The sequence below is a fragment of the Dreissena polymorpha genome, chromosome 9, assembly GCF_020536995.1.
Source record: "Dreissena polymorpha isolate Duluth1 chromosome 9, UMN_Dpol_1.0, whole genome shotgun sequence".
Classification (NCBI taxonomy): Eukaryota; Metazoa; Mollusca; class Bivalvia; order Myida; family Dreissenidae; genus Dreissena; species Dreissena polymorpha.
In genome coordinates, this window is record NC_068363.1 from 11,500,263 (window position 1) to 11,518,990 (window position 18,728).

General features: G+C 33.3%; 1 protein-coding gene and 1 long non-coding RNA gene across 2 annotated transcripts in view; both read left to right on the plus strand.

Annotated features, from left to right (window-relative positions):
• The window catches only part of LOC127844827 (MAM and LDL-receptor class A domain-containing protein 2-like), a 37,108-nt gene extending 22,491 nt beyond the window's left edge, over positions 1-14,617 (plus strand). Inside the window, exons 7-21 of the mRNA XM_052375335.1 lie at positions 4,208-4,324; positions 4,459-4,833; positions 5,150-5,311; positions 6,298-6,645; positions 6,924-6,998; positions 7,246-7,471; positions 8,308-8,378; positions 8,521-8,622; positions 8,970-9,101; positions 9,779-10,008; positions 10,196-10,337; positions 10,705-10,830; positions 11,799-11,957; positions 12,917-13,127; positions 14,395-14,617. Coding sequence (XP_052231295.1) covers positions 4,208-4,324; positions 4,459-4,833; positions 5,150-5,311; positions 6,298-6,645; positions 6,924-6,998; positions 7,246-7,471; positions 8,308-8,378; positions 8,521-8,622; positions 8,970-9,101; positions 9,779-10,008; positions 10,196-10,337; positions 10,705-10,830; positions 11,799-11,957; positions 12,917-13,127; positions 14,395-14,617 — 2,699 coding nt within the window. The remainder of the gene's footprint in view (positions 1-4,207; positions 4,325-4,458; positions 4,834-5,149; positions 5,312-6,297; positions 6,646-6,923; positions 6,999-7,245; positions 7,472-8,307; positions 8,379-8,520; positions 8,623-8,969; positions 9,102-9,778; positions 10,009-10,195; positions 10,338-10,704; positions 10,831-11,798; positions 11,958-12,916; positions 13,128-14,394) is intronic.
• A 789-nt stretch (positions 14,618-15,406) lies between these two features.
• On the plus strand, positions 15,407-18,664 carry LOC127845334 (uncharacterized). Its single transcript, XR_008033180.1, has 3 exons — positions 15,407-15,449; positions 16,472-16,585; positions 17,313-18,664. It is a non-coding gene; the product is annotated as an uncharacterized LOC127845334 (long non-coding RNA).
• The last annotated feature ends 64 nt before the right edge of the window (positions 18,665-18,728 follow it).

Sequence of the window (18,728 nt, forward strand, 5' to 3'; positions counted from 1 at the left end):
CAAAATATCATTATGCGGAGTGCCTTACAATATGTGTTAAAATGTGTTTAAATCTAGCGAAATTGTTTCAGTACCTTTGTACCCATACCAATGCTATCTTACCCCAGTTACTTTTCAAAATACAACGATACACACGTTATTTGGCTAATAAATAAGTTTCACCTCACTTAATAACAGTATTTATTGAACACAGGGCGTCAACAAAGTCCGAGTTTCATCAACGTAGCTTAAGTACCTTTCCTTTTGATTTATCGCAGGATCCTGGGTCCGCACGCACATATCCTTTTAAAGTGTCTGCATTAAAAAGATGATGATGCTTTTTTTGTAAGAACCTCTTACAGGTAAATTATGCAAATCCTCAATTCGTAGAGTTTAAAGTATGATTGTATTAATAGTGTTATGTTTTCCATTTATAAAAAAAGCAAAGACGGTTTACCTTACTTATATAAATATATATTAGCATCTATACGCGATATAACATAGGACATAATGTATATTATAATAAACATTTTAAACAATAAATTGAAGCGTTTTACTTCTAACAACGTTATATTGTTAACTGTATTGAACATATTGAACATAGTGCGTATCTTGTAAAAACATATGATATGTTCAAACAAAGAAGTTTGTAGTTTGCATTTTTATGTGTTTTGTACAGATTATGTAAAAAAAACACGATGATGGTACAGTTAGACAGCACATTAAAAATCCTTTCAAAACCACATAACCATCAACACTTATTACTCGAATGAAGTTATTATTTGTGAAAAATGTGTGAACGTTTTTGTAACTTCTTATTTGTTTGGGGTTTCTCCAAATTTCCAGATCCGGATAACACATATACGACCAAGCTACTACAAGAACAAGACTATCATTATCAGCATCGACAGTTTTTAATACAACTGTAGCTTGTCACGAAAGTATAGAATGTATTGCAAATCCATGCCGTTCTTCAGATGTGAATCTTTAAAAAATACTTTTGCAAAGGAATAGGAAATGATCGTTAAAAATCTGGTCGTCAAATTCGAACGCGCCTGCACGGATAATTTTTTACTATTTTCAGTATTATTCATTTATTTGATATCGTCAAATACTGATTTGAACATCATAGTCCATTCTCAGTACATTCATAATTTTACAGATTTTTAATCCGTTTTCAAACAAATCTCAACATATTTCATTTGTTTATAATAAATAGCCCATATAATATGTATAATTATTGACAAGTTATGACGTGACACATAATAGTTATCGCGTGCGCATGTCATAGCTATCGCTATGGCTTATAGCCACAGCGTGCGAATGTAGTAGAGACCGACTAATAACATATTTCCTATGTGACCTTTTTGCCTACGAAGTTATGCCATTTTGTTTTGAAATAAGTAGACTTCATTTAGTAAACCCTAGCTACATATTCACACAAACATAAACACGTGTTTTGAAAAATCCATTTTACTTACTGGAAGGTAATGTAATAGAATCGTTAATAAAATCTGAATACAATATAAATATACAAAGTCATATGAGCCGCGTGATTCGAAAATGATTCATATGCCATATAATACCAGCGTAGCCTCGGCCCAGCCTGTACATCCGCACAGTCTGGTCAGGTGCTACAACATCTGATAATGAAACCCGAAAACATGGCGTGACTTAATAGCGGGTCATTTGATCTTAATAATGTATACATGACTTTAAATGATTTATAAAAAACAGGGGATTATGGTCAGGCTGTTGTACACCGTCAATATTATTAATGACAAAGGACCTTCGGTCTCAAGATTATGTATCATTTGTGTGTACAGTATGACAGCTACGTCTATACAAAAGCGATGCAAATATACTGGTACATTGCTGGTATACTTACCAATTGGCCCCGACCATCGGCCTAAGCGAACTACATCAGTTGCATAAACGTAAACATGTATTATATTGAGCACAAGTATTCATATAATTATAATTAATATTCATAAAATAAATATTATTCAAATGATTATTCAAATGATGATAATAATGGTAATGCAAATTTTTCTTCTTCTTCTTCTTCTTCTAATTATTATTATTATTATAATTATATTATTATAAGTAGTAGTATTAGTGGTTGTGGTAGTGGTTGTGGTAGTGGTGGTGGTGGTGGTGGTGTTGGTTGTGGTGGTGAAGGTGGTGGTGGCGGTGGTGGTGGTTATTATTATTATATTATATATGTGATGGTGGTGGTGGTGGTGGCGGCGGCGGCGGTAGTGGTGGCGGCGGCGGTGGTGGTTGTGGTGGTGGTGGTGGTGGTATTGGTGGTGAAGGTGGTGGTGGTGGTGGTGGTGGTATTGGTAGTGAAGGTGGTGGTGGTGGTGGTGGTGGTGGTAGTGGTGGTGGTGGTCGTGGTGGTGGTCGTGGTATTGGTTGGTGGCTGGTGGTTGGTGGTTGTTGTTGTTGGTGGTGGTGGTGGTGGTGGTGATGGTGGTGGTGGTGGTGGTGGTGGTGGTGGTGGTATTAGTGGTAGTAGTAGTAGTAGTAGTAGTAGTAGTAGTAGTAGTAGTAGTAGTAGTAGTAGTAGTAGTAGTAGTAGTAGTAGTAGTAGTAGTAGTAGTAGTAGAAGTAAGTAGTAGTAGGGTTGTAGTAGTAGAAATAATAATAATTATAATAATAATAAATAAATAAATAATAATAATAATAATAATATTATTATTATTATTATTATAAATATTATTATTAATTATAACAATAACAAGTATTATAATATTTTTTGTATTGGTATTATATTATTATTATTATTTTATTATTATTATTATCATTATAATTGTTTTCGTATTGCGAGAAAAATCCCATGGTTAAACAAATCATATTGAAAAAAATCCCTTGGGAGAAAATATCACATGGGAAAAAATCTCATTGGCAACAAAATCCCTTGGGAAAAAAATCCCATAGGAGTTTTTATTTTTTTCAAACATAAGTATACGCATTATAATCGCGTGGATTGTTGATCATTTGATAAAATATAGTGTTTCTTGAAGTTACATGAATAAATGCCTCAAAATAATACAAACAATTCTATTGGATTTTTTTTCCATTTGAAAAATGTGATTTTTTATTACTCGAAAATATAAGGTTTTTTTCGATAAACGTATCCATAAATAACGTTTAAATACTTAAATACGCGAATAAAACACGTTTTTAAAAAATAGCATCCCATTGGATTTTTTCCCATCTGCAAATTATGGGAAACACATTCTCATTAAAAAAATCCCATGGGAAAATGAAAATCTCATTGGAAAATGCACAAATTCCCATGGGTAGACCATCTTTGCTTATAAATTGTATAGTGAAAAAAAAACATTTTTTAAGCGAAAATAATCAATTATTAATAAAAAATAAGACTTTTATAGCATGCTTTATCACAAAAAAAGCAAATCTTCAAGAAAAAGGGTACTTGAGTTTGTGAAATTTCGGTTTCGCAAAGTTTTTCCGGTGGCCGTTCACACTGAAATATAAATTTCATAGATATTATTAAAGCCACACACGTTCAAATGAAATACATGTTAATCGATACATATAGATGCAATTTAAAAGTGTGCAAATTGTCATTACATCTATAGCCTAGTTAGCAAGTAATTTTTTATTATTTTAAGACGAAAGTAGGATTTCTATACGTACATTTCGACAAAAGCGATTATTTTTAAGTTTTAAAGCGCAAAAAAACGGATTTCTACCTTGTAACCACCAGATATATTCTAATTGGCATAGGTAAAATATGTTTCTTATTTATACTTAAATTTACTTTCATTTCAAGGTATGTGTCTTTAACTGTTCCCGTTGAACACTATCTTATCTACCCGAAGAACGTTTGAAAAATATATCATGTTGTATATTCACTCGGATTGTTAATTGAATCATGTGTTGGTGCATATATTCATATTTATATTTTATGCCACAAAACGATATGTAAATGATTATGTTAATGTTAGGCCATGGCACTAAGAAATTATTGAGGCACTATGCATATCAATTTAATGTTATGATATAGTTATAATTATTCCGACAATTGTATCATATTCATGTTTATAAAAGTGCCATAGTTAAAAGTTATATGTTTACGCAAATATCGAAATGTTTATGATAGGTCATAATTTTTATTTATTAACAAAATACTAAGCAATAGGAATGTAACGATATTGATGTAATGTTTATGATAATGTCATAATGTTCATTTCAGATCCTGCAGCATGTGACTTTGAGGTGTCCTCATGTAACTACACCGTAAAACAATCCATCTACTACCTGAAATGGTACAGGACAAGCAACATGGACCACAGTAATGCAAATGGACAAGGTAAGTAGAAAGCAATATGGTAGAAAGTTAAACTTTGTACTAGGCTTGACAATGGCTTCCGCAGTAAAATCAAATTAACATTTTTGTTTACTAATAGTTTTAACGATTATTAAATTTGACTATTTTTATTTCAGGTTATTCCATTTATCTTAACAATAACTATGGAAGTGTAGGCCAAACTTCTAAATTATCAACACCATCGGTTGACCTTCTACACGAAGATGAACGTTACAAGTGCATGGAATTTTATTACATTTACACAGCACGCAACGATAGTTCGAGGATTGAAACAGTACTTACATTAGAGGCAAAGTATCCCGATAATTACTCTCGTGTGTTTGAAATAGAAAAGACTGAAACAACCTGGACTTTATTCAACATCCCTATTGAGGAGACGTATGACTCTGCTGTGTTTGAATTTGTTGCAACTCAAAGGGGAACTGGGACGTCATATTATAGCCAGAAAATTTACATTGATGACGTGTCCTTTAGGAAGAGGGTCTGCACAAGTACGTTAGCATTCTTGTAAACGTTTTTATTAAACAACGAAAACTTGAACACGAGAAAATTAGTAGTAATCAAGAGAAAAATTATATTTTCAATTGATTTTCTTTTAAAAATACTAATCACTTCTGAAATAAGCACACACGCGTAATTTGACTGTTTTCTTCTTACACAGCATTCTGGCCATGCTGTTGCTGGTGTTTTTATATCAGTAAACACATAATTGTAAATACATTCCCTGCAGCCATAATCATCACCAAACAATTGCCAACTATAAAAACTATAAAAACGCACCTTGAAACACCGTGAGTTTTCTTTCAGTGGGACTTCAGGATCTCAGCATGTGCAGCTTCACCAACCCACACCTGTGTGACTACGATTTGAATTGCACAGCCGGGTCTGGCTTCATTTGGACCCGTCACTATGGTTATACAGACAACCCGCTGAATGGGCCTTCGGCAGACGCAGATGGCTCTCCAACAGGTTTGTCAGACCAGCCTGTTTTTAAATCAGTATCTCTTTATCCATTTCCAACCATATGAACTAGGGATGCAAGAGATTACACAAATCCTTAACCAGTTAGCCTTTTGCCATAACCGGTTAGTAACCGGTTAACCGAAACACCTTAAGTAGTTAAAACATTAAGTACATGTATACGTAAACAATTTCATACCTCTCGTACCTGTACTCTCTATAGAAACAAAACTAATTTGAGATCGCTTGCGTTGATAAAATGTCTGTTCCTTAATAAAATGTCTTGTAATATTTATTTTAATAATTTTGTAAATGTTTGCTTTATTTATTTTTTCTGTGTAAAAGAATATGAGTAAAACATTAAAGAATTACGAAATGTTCATTTTTGCTGTGTTTCTTGGTTTATTTTGTTTTTAATTTTATTATAAATGTGTTTTTATTAAATTAGTTAAATTATTTGCTTTCATAAATAAAACTTGCCTCGGACGGTAGGTTAATTACTAACAATGAATTTCTGAAAAAAAACAAATAAGACGAAAACTCGACAAGAGTTTAACTACGAATGAAATTCTTTATCAAACTGTTACTGATAAATACTTTATTTTGTGAGCAATCAGTATTGGATATTGGTTTACAAAACATCAACTTAAGTCACCCAATACCTCAACTAAATTTAACCGGTTAACCTCTTGCATCCCTAAGTTCCCTGAACTGTTCTCGGTGGCTGTGCGAGTTTGTTCAAAGTGTAATGAAATTATTTGTGTAAGAAATTGAGGAATTCTGATTAAACTGTTAAATATGTTTCTTTAATTTCTTAATATCATTATTTATGTTCATGTTTAGATTAAGTGACATTAAGTCTTCACTTCTTTATTTTGATTTGTCTTGAAGGATTTTATTTGACTTATGTTGAAGGTTTTTAGTTTTTGGTTACGGTCTACGCAATCCTCGGGTCACTTTATGTTTGTGCTTGTCATGCTCATGTTTTCATTCAGGCTACTACCTGTATGTTCATAACTCAATGGGCGAAGTTGGACACACATCTGTGGTGTGGTTCCACGTTACCATGCCAACAGATAGCACCATCGCGCACTACATGTTCTCCTATCATATGCTCGGCGCTGGAGTCGGTCGACTTGAGACATTTATTCAAGCACGAGGCTCGAGCTTAGGACCTGTTCGTAGCATCCGTTCTCTCAATACTGATCTATGGTTGGATTCTGATTGCTATGTCTTGCCAGATGGTTTCCATGGAGACATATTTCTCCGAGCTGTCAGAGGAGACAGTGATTTTGGAGACATTGCTATCGACAATGTGAAGGTGTTTCAGGGACCTTGTCCAGGTATTCTATTGCCAGACAGATATTAAAATATGATATCGAATGTTCAAGTATGTATATGTGTTGAATTTATGTTATTTTGAACGAGTTGAATGTTGGAATGTACAATGATATGATCATATATTAAATTGTCGTTTTGTTAATTCGGGTATTGATATTTGTGTTTCCTTTTGTAGCTAATTTGTTAAAAACACTCACAGATAGAGTGTATTAAAAACGGTATCATTATGAAATCCAGTTTTACTATGAAATACATTTAAAGCCTGATTATATTTTTGTAGTCAAGTCAGTAGCTTGCAGTTTTGAGGCGGAAAAATGTGGATACATTCAAACTAGTAGAAGTTGGGAGTTGAAAGGTCCGTACAAGGGTTTGTCAAATGTGAAAAAGGTTCGAAGTTATTGTTCTTTTTTGGCTACTTACGCGTTTGTTTTTCAATCTAAAGTATTTAAAGTGTGACGTGACATATATATTTAATTTCATTGTCGAAAAATATTAAATTATTTTCATTTAAAGATAATAATTTAACCCTAAGATGTTATGATGTCCATTTAAAGTCTATATTGGTGTGCACAATATACTTGAATAACCAATTCTGGCTGTAGATGGATCCATCTCAACCCCTTTTCCTGGGCGTCTAGATGCTCCGATGAATGCGGTGAACTGGTCTACCGGTGACACCTGTATATCAATAGTGTATTCCGCTGGCATAGAAGACACGTTCGTCGTAGAAGCTGAAGATGAGACGGGCAACATTGAGCGCCGTAAATTTTACAATAACGGAAATGGCACAGGATTAGTTGGCACATTTACAGTCCGTGCTTTAAACAGGTTTGATTGAATACATGCATCAGCAATGTTTTGTAGAGGACTCAGTCGTGTTACTGTGCTTTCTACAATCAGAAACAAACAGGCTCATCAAGAAATATTCTTCTAACACGACACGTCGTTTGTATTCTATACACAAGGAAGGGAATTAAGTGCGGGTTATTCTGCAAAAATAATAGGGCAGAGCCTAATGTTTTTGAAAACTAGATCTTATAAATGATGGAAAGTTATACCGAAAACGCAGTATATACAAATAGTAACAAATTTACCGTTTCTGTATAACGAATCTTGACTAAAATATTAAAAAGACATATATATACACCGAATTTTAACATAATCGAACTGTTGTCTTAAGCTGTGTTTGTTCTGTAACAACAATTTTTGAACGGGTTAATTAAGTCACACAATGTTTATCCAAGAAATGTACTTTTACCTGTTGTTGGTTTATTTAATTTTGATGAACGACTTCTATTGTTTGTTGTGAGAGGTGAAGAGGGTGGAGGGAGCCAGACTGCAACGCCAAATAGTATAACACCATTTATTTCCAAAGAAGGAATGCAGTCTTAATACAACCCCATACACATGCATTCAATGTTAATCATACATAATAACTGTTAAATTTAATTCTTGAAAAATATAAGGAATTAATACATAATTTAAGTAAAACACTTGTGTTTTAGATTTAGCAATAATTTGCATTTACTATTAATATATGTGTTCAAAACTGGAGAGATGCTTCTGAAGAAGTTTCCTCCCTCTATTTATATAACATGGTAATTAGATTGCTATAATTCATAATGAATTTGCTGAATATCAATATCTGACATTTTTATTTTCAGACTTTCGTTTTTGTCGGAGAATGCATCAGTGAAGATAGAGGAAGTTGGAATGTTATCAGGACAGTGTCCAGGTTTGTGTGGGATTCGGTCTATTTTTAAAATCATGTTATCTCGAACTAATAGTTAATAAGTATGGCTATAGGAATTAAAGTATTTATTTTCGTGGTCAGCAATATTCTACATACAAATCCAAAACTATATGTTTTCTTGCAGTTTTAACATGTGAGCCACGCTGCGCCGAGCAATGTTTGTCGACCAGGCGCGTGTGTGATAAGGTCATTGACTGCTTTGGGGGTGAAGATGAACGTGATTGTGGTAAGCGATAATGAATTTATAAATGCTGTTAAAACTTGTTAAATATACTATTATCACAAAATATACTCTATGCAAATTCATTATCCAACTGATGCAGATTCTCATAGAGCTAATTTTATTTTCTTAAAATTCTTACTTTTTTAATTGGTAAAATAAAAATGTTTTTGTTCATTGTTTTTTTCTAATCATAATAATCTATGATAATACGTTTACCTTTACCAATAATTAACTAAAAACAACAACATTTTTTAAATAATTCTGACACATCATCAATGAGAATCAAATATATCCATTCCCTTTGTTACTTATTTGTGTAGAGCTAATGTCTGTTTGTATCTCTTTCACAGGCTTCAGCATCTCGTGTAACTTCTCGACCTCAGACTGCGGATATACTGCTAGCCCGGTTTCCTCTATAGTGTGGGCACGCACAAGGTCGCACACGTATAGACAGGGGAACAACACGTTTACGATTTCACCAGGTAATCTTTGTAAAAATCAGAACTTGATCGCATGATAATTTATTTGGAAGCACATAGTACCACCTGATTACAATCATGTGCAAAATTACTTCGTTCACGATCTATTGGCTATTAAAGATCAACACATACACACCAGGACAGGTTTCAAACTTAATTAACTGCTCTCAAATATCTGCCATATTATTGGTGTTTCTCCATAATTGATTTGAATAAATAAATCAACTAAACGCTTCGCTTTAGGATGCCATAAAATAATATTAAATCGCATAGATCAGCATTTGCTGTCTCACTTAATTTTAACAAGCTCCATACAACAAAAACATTTATTATTAACAAGTATTTTATATTGGAACAATGCGTGGCCTTATACTTACGGTACACTTGTCTTGCAAAAAAAGCAAGCTAGATGACTGTGTCAACTTTCATAATATATTAAACTGATATTTTTGCAGTTGACGATGGTCATTTCCTGTCACGCCCTTTTGTCTCTTTAACCGACATATTCCTTTCTGTTGCAATAATTATCAAACAGCAATAAAATGTGTTCACAGATAATCATATCATTTTCAGCCATGCGTTAACACAAAATGATGACAAAGTTCATGTCTAGAACCAACCTAAACTCTGTAACTCTGATGCAAGTTTCGTTAAAACCTTAACTGCTTGTTTTATTTAAGCCGTTGGTGACCACATGCTTATAACAAAAATCACCGCAAGAGGCAGCCTATCCCTGTCCGTTGCCAGCTCCATACAGTTCACGCTTAGGGAGGCCTCGTGTATGTATTTCACGTACGCTGGCTCCCTGGAATCTCTCTCCGTTTTTGTCCAGTCTTCAGATGGTGCCATGAGCCGTAACTGGAGCGATTATGCTGTCGGTCAAGGGAAGGGCCAATGGCGACCTGGTCAGGTGAGAATAAGAAACGTAGTTTATTAAATACATCTCAAGACAAAATACAGGCAAAGCTTAAGTTGTTGCAGAATACCACGTGAAAGCGGTTGCATCTCATATATTGTATACATTTAGTTATATTAACAGTGATTGTTTAACTACTGTAATATTTAATACACTGGTATATGTAAATATTCCGTTGCAGATGGCAATTCCTGCAGGCTCATGGGAGATCTTAATAAGCACTAGTCTCATTGGAAATACAGAAGATCCCTTTGACAGGCAGCCATTCGTGGCTATTGACAACATAGTCCTGGAAACCGGGCGGTGTGATTTGAACTTGCCAGGTGATCTACTGTAATATTTCATTTAATTTGTTGGAACACCAAATACGAAAAACATTATGCATAAAGGAGCAAAATAAACTCAAGATTCAGTATTAGGAGTGCAATTTATTGTATTTAATGAAAATTATGGAAACACTGTAAAACAACTGGATACATATACGTTTATTATATGCCTACAATTTATAAGAATGACTGTTTTTAGGTTATATAGTAATGCAGTCCATACTATAATTTTAAAGTATTATTTTACCTTTCGATGGATTTATAGATAGTAGTTGCTACATTTGATAAATTTTGATCGGTCAACTTAATACCTTGAATTAAAACGGTTGTTAAAAATTATTAGCATCTATGGTTTTGTATGCAGTTTGCCCATCAACTACGCCTTACAAATGTAGCGACGGCAGTAAATGCTATGGTGACCACAACATATGTGACCGTAGTATTTACTGTGATGATGGAACTGATGAAAGCACGGCAGTGTGTGGAGAAAGTAAGACGAGATGACTTTTTAAGTTTTATAAGTTATTGTTCTATGTAGTAGCTTTTTGTAACAGTTATAAATCGAGCCTATATAATTATTGTCCCCTACCGGTTTCACCGGAGGGGACTTATGGATTGCGCTCTGTGTGTCCGTGTGTCCGTCAGTCTGTGAGTCTGTCACACTTTTCTGGATCCTGCGATAACTTTAAAAGTTCTTAATATTTTTTCATGAAACTTGAAAAATGGATTGATGGCAATAAGGACATTATGCACGTCATTTAAGTTTGTTCCTACGTCAAAAATTCTGGTCGCTATGGCAACAAATATAAAAACGAATATAAATATATATATATAAATATATATATAAATATATATATATATATATATATATATATATATATATATATATATATATATATATATATATATATCTGACAATGGTGAAGCCGGTAGGGGACATATATTGCTTGGCAATTGTCTTGTTTTGATATAACTTTGTCATGTTTTCATTTAGCAATATAATATTTCATTTTTATTTTTTCTTGTTTTTAGATATTTTGTAGGTCGGATTTATCTTTTTTTAAATATTTTAATGCGGTTTTCTTAAGCGTTTAGGTATGAAAGATTTTACATGTTCAATTTATTAATTCTCAACTTACTGATATTTACTGATATTCCCTTATCGGTGGCTTTTAACTATTCTAAAGAAGAGGGTGTTTATTAAAATTAGAAACAATGGCATTCTTTTAGACAAACTACTATAAGAACAGTCGTGTTTGACAGTACAGTCCATTATGTAAACAGTTAAGTCTAACGTTTTACTTTAAAAATATACATGTATTTGGATTAAGCGTTTCATCAAAATAAATATGTAAAGCCGTGGAACTTAGTATATTAAGAAACAAATGAGGGTTGGAATAATAACGGAGTATACAGGTAATATTTATTTTATATTCAACTGTTTGTACCTACATCCAGTGTTCCTGATCCCATGTGACTTTGAGCACGCAGCAGCATGCGGGTATAACCTTGTTAGTCCCACGGATCTTATCGCCAATCCCGACGGTCAATGGCGTAGACGGGGCGTATATGCGCATCAGATACCACCATACGACAAGACGTTTGGAGATGATCGAGGTAAAATATTAAAATGTATTTTTATGAAAGCTATTTTGTTTATAGATCACAATATTACTTGCTTAATTTAATTTATATAATGCAAGTCTTTTCCGTTAACATGCTATGAACAATTTCTTCCGGCTGCAACGGCGACTCTACAACCTCTGTTCCATGTCCAGCTGATGTTCATTGCTTTGTCACTGCGTTTATAGCGTCCTTAGGGCGATCTTATGGCGTTTTAACTGGGGCAATGAACTTTTGTCGAACTTTCGTGTTTGCATTAAATACACCCACAGTTGTCGCCGTATACCTTGCGCTTTTTGCCTTGGATATCATCTTCATGCATTCGATTGACGACCCCACGCCGTTTTTATGCTATCCTACCTGTGTCACCTTTAGAACGCAGTAAGAACATCCGCCCGATGTGACGACGGTATAAAATTAAATGAGTGCTGCGTATATCAATTACTTTGGCAGAAACCAGAATTCGATCACAGTTAATTGGGGAATGATAACTTATTGAATAATAAAAAACTGTATTCCACCTCACCATCAAATATATCGGACCCCATATGCAATTTTGTGACAAAGCTTTTGTTCTGTTTTTATTTTAATATACGAAGTAAAAATTATTGGATGGGAATTGGTAACATATGTTATTATTCTCGAAATATATTTAAATATAATAATGCTTATCAATTGCTGATAGCTTTTTAAAATTTCACATAATATTTTCACCTTTGCAATTGACCAATTTATATGCTTTACTTCTTTACATTATCTAACAGGAATACGCAGTTGTAACATCTCATGTGGCAAAATTTTAACTATATATTTATGTGGAAACAAATAAAAATTATTAATTACCTAAACAAATGTACTATTTCTGTACTAAATTAATACAATTTCATGAACGTGTATTATTATTAAAATAATAGCCATTAAAAGTAATCAGTTTCATTTGTGTTCTAAATAAGGGCACTTTGCTCACTTCTCCGAATGGCTGGCCCACTCCTCGTCATTCGCTCCACATACGGGATATCTGAGGTCACCGAGGGAGACTTTCAACACAGATGGCTGCATCCAGTTCTGGTACTACCTCAACGGAACCGCCATTCAGCCAGACGCTTTGTCCGCGCAGATCTATGTCCGCCTAGTGTACAGCAATGGTGTAACGGAGCTTCGCTGGTATGTAAACCATAAGGATTAATTGCTACAGTCTCTGAAATAAGAAAACAGCATCAGTAAAAATAAGTAAAAACAAGATTTTGAATAAAACCAGAGATGTCAACGGAGAATATATGGTTGGTGACTTTTGATATCATGTGAAATCAGACAAATCTGATTTGGCAGATGAAAAGGCGAGGCTTGCCATTTCGGTGTAAAAGGGTTGCCTTACTCCTTTGACATTTACGAGAGTTATTGCCCCTTGATAAGCAGTCATTATTTTTGGTATGGATCTGAGACAATAATTATCCATATTTTAAAGGCTCTATAAAGGTCACAAATCCAATTATTATGCATATCAACTGGTCTAATGTTTACCGGATTTCAGTTACTCTTGCATAAAAACTGCTAATAACACAGCTTAGGTACAACGCTGTCAAGAATTATGGAAGATAAACCCGTTTCATAATTGGAAGAAATGTTTACATTTTTGCAACTCACTTGATGTGTAGCCTCAGAGCGTTGACATATGCTAAAAATAGCCGAAAGAAAATTAAATTCAATTTTAATTCTATTTTAACAACTTTTTACCAGCAGAAAGTAACTTATTAGATCACTACAAACGGTTTAACCATTAAGAAAAGACCTACTTTGTTAGTTATACCGGGAAACGTTAAAAGTCATCGTTATATTTTTGGTGACCTGAGTCACTTTCACTTTCTCTTTCGCGAGTTCACAGCAATTTAAATAAACTGATTGTTTGTAAACACAATTGACTTGGAGGACACTTTATTTTGAGCTCAAAACAAGTTGTATTGCTCATTTTTTTATTATTATGTCCAATAGCATATATATATTGTTTTTTGATAACCTTTATAAATAAAATATGAAAAAATATTTAAAAATGTGTAAATAATTACGTATCTTCACCTTTATAGAGCCTTTAAAGCAGTGCACATGCGTTTATTTTCAAATTATTCCTTCACTATAATTTGTCAGGGAACTATTGCCCTTTAATTACAAATCGTCCACTGTATGTAAATACTAGTGTACGTGACATATTGTTAGTTTTTCAGGATTACATATTTTCCAAAATACATTAAGAGCAATAACGTTATTGTGTGCATTCACAATATTTCAGCTTTGTTCAGAAGTTCATGTACATTTACTCCCAGCTCAACTATTAATTAACGCTGTTAATTTGCAGATAGCTTCTTTAGTGTGTATTATATAAATAAATGCCCCTTGTCGTGCAACCACGTACTCTTATGATATTCCTAACTTATAGGTATGACCAGGTGAACCGAAAGATCGATACTTGGATTCAGGGCGGAGTTCCAGTACGTGGTAATCAGGAGGTGTACCTGGAGATCACCGCCATCGTCTCTGAACCCCCTACAGCCTGGCCCGGCACTGTTGCCGTTGACGATATCAGCTACCAAGAAGGAGCTTGCTTCATAGCACCGCGTATGTTGTCTGGGTTAAGATTGATGGAGTTGTTGGTCTTTTAAATATTTGTTACATACAAATATGAGACAATTTTATGAAATGGACTAATTGTTAATATTTCAGTGACACAATAAATTTTAAACAAAGTCATCATAAGTTGTTTGTTGGTATAATATATTGGCTTATATGATAATCAACAAAATTATTTATGATCTTAGAATAATCAGTTTCTTTTGCTGTTTTCGTTCTCTAACTATTTTTTATCCAATTATCACGAAATATTGTACAAACCCTTATGCATGACATGCTGTCTCGACCAAGTTGACAATAAGCTAATCGGCTAAGAATTGTGCAGTTATAACTTATAACTTAAATTATCTTCATTTGATCTTATTACATTTTCAACGAAATGTTTTTTCGTGCTGTGTGTAACGGATTTTGGATGAAACTTTACAGTATTTAACTAAGGTGTATGAATATCGGCGTAATTCATTCTAGTGCAGATTGTTTGGGCACAGTAATGGCATCTTAGTTACAAACTCTGATAATCAATAAAACGATTAACTAACCATTATTAACGAATTACTATTGTTCATAACCATGAAAATCCCTTGCAACATATCACATCTTTTACCACCAATATTTCCTTAACATATGACTTCCTTGGTTACCAATGACTTCCTGAGTCACGTATAACATCCTTGGCACCGAACGATAACTTTGTTATTTTAATCTGTGAACACTTACAATGATTTTAAATATAAATGTTTATGTTAAATATCCTGAGTATACAATTATTTTATTTATATAATAAATGAACATGGTTATTGATTTGATTTCGTAAATATTTAAAGGGTGACAGTGGTGGTCCAATGGTTTGCAAAGACGAAAATGGTAAATAATTTCATAATTTATAATTTCATAATTCATCTATAAATCACTATATTTCATTTAGTGTATTTTAAAGAACTACTGAATACTGGTATTGCATAGATTAAGTTTTTTGTCATTGTTTTTATTACCGTAAGCCATGATAAATTAAGTCGCACGTTTTTCCCACAGCACCCAATCAATGCTGATAGACAATCAGCTACCAGTGTGCGTTTTATGATTAACATTTCTCCCATTTGCAGCGTTAAATCTTCACAATATTAAGACTGGACACGGTTCCAGTAACATAACGAACATTTGCGTGATCTCATTACTCCGTTTATCATTAAATATATACAACACTCATTTGACATAAGATTGAGATCTGTAAGTATTTAAAGTCACTTCATTTTTGGCGAATTTTTACAATTTTTGGCGCAATTTTATATAACGTCATTTATGACGTCATCATGTACAACGTCATTTGACGTTTAAAAACATTTTCTTTGTTATTTAAATTGTGCAGTCAAAAGATGTAAAAATGTAGTTAAATTATAAATTCCATTGTTTTGATAAAGGCATTATGCCGAAACGTCAATAAAAGGAGTATAATCAGAGAGTTATAATTGAAATATGGTTGGAATGGTTAAGGGCATTGTTGTTTAAATAGCAAAACGGTTTTACTAAATTTATCGGAAAAGAATCAACATTTTTCATGAAATGTAATATGAAGATACATTGTATCGAGACCTAACTTAAAAATTACTGTCACATGAGTATGCCAATGCGTTCTCTTGTAAAGAAGCGAAAATCAAAAGTTAATACGACCTGGTTGCCCACATTATCCATCCTTCATACAAGCTATCTCTCTTTACCGTCACATAGCTTTAGTTTCAACAATCTTTTATAGTTAGAGTATTAAAATTTATGTGCGCTTTATATCTAGTGATTTTTGTATAATATAATATATTAATACTGATTTGAAAAATTTAAAACAAACGTTATGCCGTTTATGCTGATATTTAATGACAAGTATTCCTTGTCAGGTCGTTTTAAACAGTTTGGTGTGACCAGCTGGGGACTGCGAAGCAATGATAAAAATGCCCCTGCCATCTATGTGAACATCATCTTCCATCAAGAGTGGATCGAATCCATCACTGGTAAGTATACAATAAACACCTATCTTCATTCATTAACATTTCTTTCCATCGCATTTAAAAAAAAAAAACTGTATCCATTGAACATTAGTAGCTATCTCACAATCTTTGAGTTTTGAAAAACGACATTGTCTTATACGCCGAAATGCATAACTCATTTTGTTTGAAAGAAAATGGATATTCAAATGAAACAATGAATATGATTTGAAACCATGTCCTTTAGTTGGTTAAACATTCTTTATTGACATTGGAAAGCATGTCCTTAAGTTTGTGTAACATTATCAATATACAAATATGACAAGTATCATGTATTAAAATATTAATGAACATTTAATTTAAAAAAGCTCATAGTTGTAGCTGTTTGGAAGGCGACGGGTATTATTGGATTTAAGTTCGCGACCAACCAGGTTCTTTTGATACAGTACACACACAATGTGATACTGTTGCAATATGCAATAGCTGAAACACTTTGCAACATTTTTTTATAAAAGCTTATATTAAAGAGAACATATATTTTTAACTTCACCTTTTCGTATACCAAATCAGACAAAATACAAACGATTGGCCATTATACTAATTGGTAATAAAATAATATAAAGAAGTTACAGTAGTTTCACACCCGACCTTATTTGTATAAAGGGAAATTTTCATAATGAGAAGTGATGATTTTAAGTGTACAAAATAAATATTTAGATGTAGAATAGTGTTTCATGATGTATTTATATTTCAGGCATACCGCTTACATAGAAGAAATCAAGACAACCTAAAATAACTTACACTTCTCTAAAATAGTGCAAGTTAAAAGACTGATTCATTAAGTAATCACCGTTTCACTTTGGACATGCGTGATGTTTTATACCAATTGGTGGTACACGTAATATACTGATTTTGCACATTTGCTTTACTTTCATGATTGTTATAGTGATGAAACAATAAGACTGTATTTTATGCAGTATGTGTATATGAATTGTATTTGCAATATATTAAATAGCTCTCTACTGGGGAGAAACATGTACTTTGACCTACGTCAGTGCCATTTATTATTTGTATTGTTTTCATCAGATTCAGATAATCAGTAATATGAAATTAAAATGTTGATTCTGTTCAGCTGACCTTAGCACGAAGTGCTCAAGAAGAGCTTTTGTTATTCACCTATGTCCGGCGTCGTGTGGTGTGTGGTGTGCGTTGTCCGTTCTGCGTCGTCAACTTTTAGCTTTTTACAAGTTTACAGGCCACATTTGGCATGAACATGTTGACCGAGTTCGAATCTTTGTCACATGCTTTAAAAAAGCTATGTAACTAGGTCAAACAAAAATGAACTTGTTACCTCTCTAAATGCAACAATTTTGATTCAATCGTATATTTTGAAAGCTTGGGTCAAGTGCGTCCAAAAATAAGGTCACCCGGTCAAATCTAACACAAATCATGTTACTGCTCTAGATGCAACAATTAGAACTTAATCTTGTTGAAACTTGCTCAGAATGTTTATCTGGGCAATATCTATTGAAAGTTTGAATCTGGGTCAAGTTCGTAAAAAACAACGTCAAAATATCAAATCTGAGAAAAAATATGTTTACCAATTAAGGGGCCACATTTATGACTAAATCTCGATGAAACTTGGTTAGAATATTTATCACGAAATTATCTAGCCCTTGGTAAAAATGTTTATCACAACGTTATCTAGCTCTTGGTAACCAGATCGATTCTTCGAAAAGAGTCATTACCACTCCGAATGCAACATTTATGACACAATCTCGATGAAACTTAATCAGAATGTTTATCTAGACAATATCTAGGCCGAGTTTGTAATTTGAATCATATGCGAACACCCTTGTCTCCACTCGAGAGACAACATTTATGACTCAGTCTAGATAAAAAAAATCTTCAGAATGTTTATCTTGACAAAATAAATGCCAAGTTTGAATCTGGGTCAAGTGGTGTCAAAAACTAGATCAACAGGTCTTCAACAATTGGTGCGAAGTGAACTCAGGTGAGCGCTTGATGGCTTGGTTTTATGTTTCTTGTACCGGGTAGATCTAATATTTAGAACATTGTTATCATTAATAAATTCCTTTTCATTTTCGTTGCCTTTTTATAGCATTTACGATGTTCAAAGAATTGCCCTTTTTAACGTAAGAATGCTCAC